This window comes from Apodemus sylvaticus, chromosome 11, assembly GCF_947179515.1.
Source record: "Apodemus sylvaticus chromosome 11, mApoSyl1.1, whole genome shotgun sequence".
Classification (NCBI taxonomy): Eukaryota; Metazoa; Chordata; class Mammalia; order Rodentia; family Muridae; genus Apodemus; species Apodemus sylvaticus.
In genome coordinates, this window is record NC_067482.1 from 45,417,655 (window position 1) to 45,427,411 (window position 9,757).

Below are 9,757 nucleotides of genomic sequence, written 5' to 3' on the forward strand. Positions count from 1 at the left end.
ATTGTAGAAGTGTGTTGCTAAGCCTGGTGTCTTCCCTTTTCCATGTAGATATAAATAACAGATGTGGCAGTGTCCTGATAAATGCCTGACAATAGATTCTAAAGAGGGAAAGGCTTTGAAAAGTCATTAACATTCTCTTCAATATTTATGTAGAATGTAGAAAATTCTTGTAGAAATTTAATAAAACACTAAATAAAATTCTGATTATCTGATTAGTGTTTGCGAATTTTGTGATACAGACACACATACACACACACACACAGTCCCTTTCATAGTCAATTTCAAGGTGTTAATGTGACAATGTGACATCATTGTGACAATGTGACATCATGTGACACTGTGACAACATTAAAGGTGCAGAGATGGGCTTGAGTGTCCCAACACCGTGTTTTTACTGTGCAGTAGACAGAAAGACTGTCTAGGACATGATGAGTACACAATAGAATTATCAGGAAGTAAAGAGTTTGAGTACTTACTATTTTGGGTATTAAGGTCATTTATTCGGATACCAAGTATCTGAACTCAATTTTTAGTATTGGTTGCTTTTAACAGTCTCACAAAATCCTTAACAGTTAAAAACTGGTTCTCATAAGTGAATATACACTGAAAGCCTTAGACAAGCTCTTAGTAAGCATGAGTCAGTGTACTGAGTCTTTTTCCACCTTCAGTGAAGACAATGGCGTGTGGTTTCCATGCAAACTAAGGAATCTTGGGGGAAATCCTTGAGCTGAAGTATCTGACAAGATGTTTATCACATGCCTGACGTATGTAATTCAGCCTTGGATCCACAGTAACTCCCAACTACGGTCACGAAGATAGCTATAGTTGATGTTGGGTATAGCTAAGTGTTTCGGACTTGTGTATGGTCATGGGTCCATATCTACATGCTACGGACAGACATGCCTACCTTTCACACAACCTTGGCTTCCATCCCTGGTATCACAAACCAGAATACATTGCTGGAGCTGGGCAGCCAGACAAGGAGCACACTCCTGAAATCTTAGAGCTCAGGAAACTGAAACAGAAGGTTGTAAGTCTGAGAAAACCCCAGGCTACATGCAAGGCCCTACATCAAAAAAGGAATCAAAGAAACGGGGTTGGGGTACAACCACTCTGGAAATCAGTCTGGCGGTTCCTCCGAAAACTGGGCACCTTACTTCCAGAAGATCCTGCTATACCACTCCTGGGCATATACCCAGAAGACTCCCCACCATGTAATAAGGATACATGTTCTACTATGTTCATAGCAGCCCTATTTGTAATTGCCAGATGCTGGAAAGAACCCAGGTATCCCTCAACAGAAGAGTGGATGCAAAAAATGTGGTATATCTACACAATGGAGTACTATTCAGCCATTAGAAACAATGAATTCATGAAATTCTTAGGCAAATGGATGGAGCTAGAGAATATCATACTAAGTGAGGTAACCCAGACTCAAAAGGTGAATCATGGTATGCACTCACTAATAAGTGGATATTAACCTAGAAAACTGGAATACCCAAAACATAATCCACACATCAAATGAGGTACAAGAAGAAAGGAGGAGTGGCCCCTGGTTCTGGAAAGACTCAGTGAAACAGTATTCAGCAAAACCAGAACGGGGAAGTGGGAAGGGGTGGGTGGGAGGACAGGGGAAGAGAAGGGGGCTTGCGGGACTTTCGGGGAGTGGGGGGGCTAGAAAAGGGGAAATCATTTGAAATGTAAATAAATTATATCGAATAATAAAAAAAAAAAAAAAAAAGAGGAAAAAAAAAAAAAAAAAAAAAAAAAAAGAAACGGGGTTGGGGAGATGATACCCTGGGCAGGCGTGAGGACCTGAGTTTGTGTCCCATGTAAAAGCTGGGTGCGTGGCAGCCCAGCACTGGGTGTCCAGAGATAAACAGATCACCAGAGCTCACTGGCTGGCCAGCTGTTCAGCACCAGGTCCAGCGAGAGACTCTGTCCTAGAACATAAGGCAGAGAGGAATTCAGGAAGACACCTGCTGTGGACCTTTGGCCTTCTTGCACATTCACACTGGTGTGCAGCCCACAAACACGCCACACCCACACAAACTCTCCAAAGCCAAAACTAAATGGGAAAGTACGTATTTAGTGAGAAAGACTTATAGACCTTCTCTTTTTCCATTCTCAATTCCTTATTCACTGAGTGTGTATAAAAATTTATTTTATTTCATATTTATGAGTGTTTACCTGCCCTTGAAAGATGCATTTGTCTCTAGCCCCTTCCTCTGATATCTCTTCTCCTATTCCTTCCCCTCCCCTCCCCCTCTGTCCCCTCCTCACCCCCTTCTTCACGGGTACCACCAGGTGACTAACTTTGCTACATAATTTGTTCTGTGCCATGATGTGCTTCACCAAAGACCCCAGGTATCAGGGTGATGTGACTGTGTACGGGACACCTCTATAAACCAGAGTGAAGTTCTTCTAATGTATGTTGATCGCCCTCAGCGAGTTTGTCATCGAGACTGGATGCTCACTAATGTTTGTTTGAAGAACTCACTTTAACAGATAGCTACTTCTTGTGTTCTTGGACGTCAACGGCTGGAATTACTCGCTTCCTGTCATTTTGTCACTACCTAATTCCAGGGGCAGAGTAACTGACCTGGGCCTGGAAGTAAGGCACCGTTGAAGTGCTCCAAGATGCTGGCGGAGGCCAGCACAGCAGTTCTGCTAAGCAAAAAATTAAGTTACCATGAAACACCTGATGACCCAACAACTCTACGTGAAGGGAATGCGTGTGCTTGGGCTCCATTGTACAGCATCGGTTTTCACAAGAGTCCTAAGGCAACACAGGGTTCTGATGATAAGATATGGCCTATGTGTTTCGTGAATATTATTCAGCCTTAAAAAAAAGAAAGAAAGGTATTCTGAGGCATGCTGGAACATAGAAAACAAAACTAAAACCAAGAAAGGTAAAATAAGCCTATAAGGAAAAAGAGAGAGAGCAAACATTGACTTCACTTACAAATGGCGCCATCCTCGTCAGAGACAGAAAACAGAGCAGCAGATACCAGAGGACGCAAAGGACGGAGCGAGGAGATGGTGTCGATGGACACTGAGTTTCAGTTTGTGAGGATGGCTGAGGAAAAGGTTCTCGCAGTGACAGCAGAGAGGACTGAACAACCATGGGGATGTCCTTACTACCACAGAATCACAGTCTGGCAAAGGCAATGTGCTTTTTACTACAGTAAAAACAAGCAAACAAAAACAAACAAACAAAACGGTGCTCTTCTGTGTTAACCAATGAAACGTGCAATGTCGCCAGCACACGCCAGCAGAGGGGGAAAGGTCTGAACCTGACAGGAAGCGCTGAGTCAAACTGTTCCCGCAGCCACGTCTGGCCTCGTCAAGGCATCGTCAAGGCATCATCCACATACCTGCACCTCCATAGAGATTCAGAGACTTCAACCGTCACCCAGCCAGCTCTTCTACCCCCTGTAGGTGATCCTAGGAATCATGGTGAGTCTTTTGGGGTTTTTATTTCTCAGTGGTACTTGTTAACAACCTAAGCTCCATTACTGTTTTGCATCTCATATGTCCAAAGAATTGGACAGGTCATATGGGTCTTCAAGGCTATAGTACTTGTTCCAAGGGACGCTCCAGGAGTCCGAAGTGGCCCAAGAGGCCTGGGGGTTTGCCGTAGTATTTGGGTTACATGCAGGGATTTGGGGCCACCTAGGCTGTCTTGTAAACTAATAACAATGTATTTCCATGCAGGCCAAGTCTCTCTGATGTATGACTCTGACAGAGAATCCCATCACAGAAGCACACTGACGCTCAGAAAGGCCCTGGGGTGAGAAGGAGGAGCCTTGGCCAGGTGAGTGGAGCCACCTGGGTGAGCACGGCCTTAGCCGATGCTTCAGAGTTTGAGGGGTGCTTTGGGTTGGGATTTGACTGCCACCCAGAAGGGACCAGACAGATAGGGATTCAAATCCCTTTTCTACTACTTTCTGGGCTGGCCTGGGCAAGTTACTTAATCTCTGAGTTTTAGCTTCTAGATCTGAAAAATAGGAGTAATAGTGGCCACCAGTTTTTGGGTTGTGGAAAAGACTGAACAAGATGTTGTATGGAAAACACAGGGCACATGTCAGACACATAGAAACACTAGAAGATGGTCTATCTTACTTTTTATATTGCGAGTTCATTCACCCTTTGGTGGGCTTTTACACCTTTCTCCATTTACTGAAATTATTAAAGGGAAAATGACTCAGGGTAAGGTTTCTCTGGCAAACTACCAATTGTTGCTGTGCAGTGTCTTTGGGTTTGGACTTTTATGTCATAAGCTGTCAATGAAGAATTTTCTCTGCTTTTCAGCCGCTTTCAACATAGTATCGGTAGTGTCAACACAGTAACAATACATACTACCTACTGACTGGATCCATCTTTCAGGAAGCCTTACCTTGAGGTGAGTGTCAGAGTTCAGTGGTCCAGTGTGTGCTTAGCATGCCTGTGTTCTGATTTAATCCTCCGTATGGCAACAGCAATAAATAATGCTTATGCCTCACTCCTAAAATGTTTTAATGAGATGCCACAAAGCATATGCATTGCCTGAGAGACACACGCTGTTTATGTCTTAAATTAAGAGAAGTTCAGTGGGCGTTGCTTCCTCTCTCACTATAGCTCATCAGGTTGTGGGGCTGAGCAGGAGGAACCATCATTCAAGAGATGGAAACCCTGACATCCCAGCCCGAGAGACTGCATATAAAGTAGCAGCGTGGGAGTTGCTGTGGGTTTTTTTTTTTAAGGGTCATGGTTCTCAGATCTAGAAGCTTAAAGTAAGTGAGGAGTTCTGGGAGAGGAAAAGCACTGAAATGGCCTCTTTCAACCCAGTGATCTTGCCAAGCCAAACCAGAGCCTGAGGGCATCAAGGAAACCAGAGTACCAACTCTGTCTTTGTGAAAAGTTTTGATATTTATTTAATGTAGATTTCACATTCATTTCGATTTAAACATTATTCATCTTGATGACTGAGTTATTTCTCAAACCCTTAAAAGTGTACATCATGCGCCAAGCCCACTCTTGTCTGTGATAATCTGTAAAAGAACAGAACTTCAGAAGAGATACTGAATGTGTGGGAATTATTGTTTGGAACTAGTGGCATAATCAATCTTCTTTTTAAATTTTTCTTTTTTTTCCCACTTATTTATTATGTCTGTGTTTTGTGTCATAGTACACACATGTGAAAGTAGAGTCTCCAGGGTTCGAACTCAGGTCTTCAGGCTATGCTGCACATGGTTTTACTTGATAAACCATCTTGCTAGCCTGAGAGATCATCCATTACTTAACATGTAGTCTTAAGGAAATGGGAAAAAAAAGTGACACTTCATAGTTCCACACTCGCTATCATAGACACAACCAGTAATTGAGCAGTAATTACTCCTTTAGGCAAATTAAGAACTGGCATTCTGGGAATATTTTGAAGTAGATGCAGAAAACCTACCCATACAAATATAATGGTTTGAAAGTCTGTTAGGAACTAATTTGACTTTTTAAGATAATTAAGAGTATTAAAGATATTACAGTGCATATTAACATACCATAATACTTTACTGTATATTGTACCCTGAAGGCATCTTATATCATTGGAAGTCACGTGTTTAAGAAGTGACTTCACCAGAATTACTTTTCCCTCCAAGACATTTGAGAAGACTTACCAGGAACGAAAGCTTATAGGATATAAGAATTATATCATCAATACGAGTAACTAGTTTTTTTTTGTACAATGTAGGAATTATCCACCTAAAAGACTACCTGCACTTCACAGCGATATAGAAGGTCCACGACTTCCTTCCATCAGATCCTCTCCTCTCCTCTTTTCTCTTTTCTCTCCCCTCATTTGTGTGAAGCAGAAGGAATCCTCCGGAGGAGGGTTCAACCCGTTCATTATCTTGTCTTCTTACTACACAACTGTGAGGAGAAACGGTTGTATAAGGCATCTCCTCAGCCTGTGGTGAGTTATTACAACAACGTGAAGGAAAACAACAGAAAGCTTGTATTTTTAAGTTACTCTGGGAGGGTAGAGGCCTTGGAAACACAATGAGACTCATCGGCAGCTTCTATACACTTTGTAACATCATGATGTCAACAGAAGCCTGGGCCCCAAGGCCGACAGGTGGAAGCGAACTGATCTCCAACTGCTCCAACATGGCTTTAAGGAAAGTTCCCCAAGATGTGACCCCAGCCACGACCATACTGGATTTATCCTACAACCTCCTCTATCAGTTCCAGAGCTCAGATTTCTACTCCTTCTCCAAACTGCGTTTTCTGATCCTGTGCCACAACAGGATACAACAGCTGGACACCAGGATCTTTGACCTTAACAAGGAGTTAAGCTATTTAGATTTGTCTTACAATAGATTAAAGACCATCATTTGGTCTTCCTTGGCAGATCTCAGACATTTAGATCTTTCTTTTAACGACTTTGACACCCTGCCTGCCTGTGAGGAGATTGGCAACCTGGCACATCTGGAAACCTTGGGTTTGAGCGGGGCGAAGATACAAAGATCAGATCTCCAGAAAATTGCTCATTTGCGTCTCAGCACTGTGCTGTTAGGGCTGAGGACTCTGTCTCACTATGAAGAAGGCAGCCTGCCCGTCCTAAACACCACAGTGCTCCACATCGTTTTACCAATGAACACAAATTTCTGGCTGCTTCTGTGCGATGGAATGAAGACGTCAAAAATAGTAGAAATCTCAAATATAGATGGCAGGAGCCAGTTTATACGTTACGAGACTCCGAGAACTCTTTCTGTGGAGAATACCAAGGCATCCACTCTGATACTCCATCAAGTTGACTTGCTCTGGGACGACCTTCTCGACGTTTTCCAGTTTGTGTGGCAGACATCAGTGGAATGCTTCCAGATTCGCGACCTGACTTTTGGAGGGATGGTTAACCGTGACCACGGTTCATTTGACTACTCAAATACTGCAATGAAAACTATAATCTTGGAGAACATACATTTCAGAATCTTCTTTATTCCCCAGGCTACGATCTACTTGTTTTTCACCCTAATGGACTTAGAAAACCTGACGATATCGGATGCACAAATGCCACATCTGCTCTTCCCTAGTCACCCCCAAAGTTTCCAACATTTAAATTTTGCCAATAACATCTTAACAGATGACCTGTTTAAAAACCCTATCCAGCTGCCTTATTTGAAAACTCTCGTTTTGAGGGGCAACAAACTGGAGACTCTTTCTCTGGTGAGTCTCTTTGCCAACCACACGTCCTTGCTTCTCTTGGATCTGAGCCAGAACCTGTTGCAACATAGAAACCAGGAGGACTGCATGTGGCCGGACACCTTGATCCTTTTGAACTTGTCGTCCAATAAATTTGATGGCTCTGTTTTCCAATGTTTGCCTAAAAGTATCCAAACACTTGATCTGAACAATAACAAAATTCGAGCAGTCCCTAAAGAGATTACCCACCTAACGTCTTTACGAGAGCTAAGTATTGCTTTTAATTTTCTGACTGACCTCCCTGGGTGCAATCACTTTGCACAGCTTTCTATTCTGAACGTTGAAATGAATTTAATTTTCAGCCCATCTCTGGATTTTTCCCAGAGCTGCCAGGAGGTGAAGACTCTAAGTGCAGGAAGAAATCCATTCCGGTGTACCTGTGAATTAAGAGATTTCATTTGGCTTGAAAAACATTCCAAGGGCCTGCTGGCTGGATGGCCGGACTCATATGCCTGTGAGTCCCCTTTGAGTCTAAAGGGGACTCTGCTAAAAGATGTTTATCTTCCTGAATTAGCTTGCAACACAACTATGCTGATTGTCACCATTGCGCTGGTTATGCTGATTCTGGGTTTGATTGTAGCGTTCTGCATACTTCACTTTGACATACGCTGGTATCTCAGGATGCTGATCCAGTGCGTACGGACACAGCATAGGGTTAGGAAGACAATTCGAGAGCAGCGTAAGAGGAGTGTCCAGTTCCATGCATTTATCTCCTATGCTGCACCGGATTCAGTCTGGGTGAAGAACGAACTGATTCCCAATTTAGAGACAGAAGATGGCCCTGTCTTGCTCTGCCTTCCTGAGAGAAACTTTGACCCTGACAGGAGCACTGCTGAAAATATTATCAGCTGCACTGAGAAGAGCTATAAGTCCATCCTCGTGCTGTCGCCTGACTTCGTCCAGGACGGGTGGTGCCATTATGAGCTCCATCTCGCCCATCACAGTCCCTTCGGTGACAGTTACGATGACGTCATTCCCGTCTTACTGGAACCCATCCCCTCCTATTGTATTCCTACCAGGTTTCCTAAGCTGAAGGCTCTTTTGGAAAAGAAAGTATACTTAGAGTGGCCCAAGGACAGGCGCAAACGTGGGCTTTTTTGGGCAAACCTTCGAGCTTCTATTAATGTTAATCTATCAGACACAAGGGGAAGGTGTGAGCTACAGACATTCACAAAGCCTAGTCAGGAATTCCAGGGTTCTACCATCTCTCTGGTAAGAACAGACAGCTTCTAAAATCCACCATGCCCACATTGATTGTTGAAAGAGAAATGGATATAACCTTTAAGATGATGGCTTTGTAATATCAATCAATTAAAATAAAAATGGTTGCCGGGTGGTTGTGGCGCACGCCTGTAATCCCAGCACTCTGGGAGGCAGAGGCAGGAGGATTTCTGAGTTCGAGGCCAGCCTGGTCTACAGAGTGAGTTTCAGGACAGCCAGGGCTATACAGAGAAATCCATCTGGAAAAAACCAAAGCCAAAAAGCCAAAAAATAAAGTAAAATAAAATAAAATAAAATAAAATAAAATAAAATAAAATAAATAAATAAAAATGGTTAATCCCTTGACTTCTTAGACAAGAATGTCCTCATGAGCAAGTTTGTAAAGGTTTATGTAAATAGTGGTGATGATTTGTTCATGATTTTAAGCGCATCTTTAATATCCACAGAACAAGAATTAATGCCAATGTAACAGAACAATGCATTGCCATTAAAAAGAATGGTGTGGAGACACAGATTATATTAATATGTTAGTCTATACAACAAAATCAAAGACTACATCAGCAGACTGTATAGAAATTGTGACTGTGGTCTGTTTGATTGCAAGGAACTTTTGTTTCCTACATTGTGTTTCTATGTTTGAAATGCTTAGGATGAATATGTATCTGTTTTTTCTTAAATAAACAATAATAGCACCAACATATACCAAAAAGAAAAACAAAACAAAACAGAAGGCAACTTCTGAAAGCTTACAGTCCCTACTCATTTCGCTTGGTCCCTCCTCTCCATAATTTCTGAAAATTATGGTTAAAAAGACAACTGTCATGATGTGTGTGTGTGTGTGTGTGTGTGTGTGTGTGTGTGACAGAATGATAGAGATGCACTTGCCTAGCACTTGTGAAGGCCTGCCACAGACTAGCAAACATATAAGCAAATAAAAACCATGACGTTGATTCCTCAGATGGAAAATTTCTTTTAGCTTACTCACATGATAACGGGGACAGGGACTTAAATGAGACCCTGTCTCTTCTTATCTACATGTGTCTTGGCATGAGCCCCATCCATTAACGGCCCTTCCCCCAGAACATCCTTTAAGGTCCTGACCTTATACCTGACATCCTGCTTGTCTGCCTATTGATCCAAGACACAGCACAGATGTCAACTCTTCTTTGAAAGACCTCTTATCCCCCCCTCTAAGCATGATGCCCCCTCATGTTTCCACCACTTTGCACATATTTCTGTCACTGGACTGCATGTACCCGTTACAAAAGTTTCCCTACCTCACTGCGCCATGAGCCCC

The 9,757-nt window shown here is 42.7% G+C and overlaps 1 protein-coding gene across 2 annotated transcripts; it reads left to right on the plus strand.

Moving 5' to 3' along the window:
- Positions 1 to 2,877: 2,877 nt before the first annotated feature.
- On the plus strand, positions 2,878 to 8,979 carry Tlr10 (toll like receptor 10). 2 transcript variants are annotated; one of them, XM_052199153.1, is made up of 4 exons: positions 2,878 to 3,459; positions 3,718 to 3,817; positions 4,315 to 4,405; positions 5,729 to 8,979. In XM_052199153.1, the coding sequence occupies exon 4, from the start codon at positions 6,037 to 6,039 to the stop codon at positions 8,470 to 8,472; it is 2,436 nt and encodes an 811-aa protein (XP_052055113.1). In that variant the 5' UTR covers positions 2,878 to 3,459; positions 3,718 to 3,817; positions 4,315 to 4,405; positions 5,729 to 6,036; the 3' UTR covers positions 8,473 to 8,979. The 2 variants fall into 2 exon arrangements, with proteins under 2 accessions (XP_052055113.1, XP_052055114.1); XM_052199154.1 differs by lacking the exon at positions 4,315 to 4,405.
- The last annotated feature ends 778 nt before the right edge of the window (positions 8,980 to 9,757 follow it).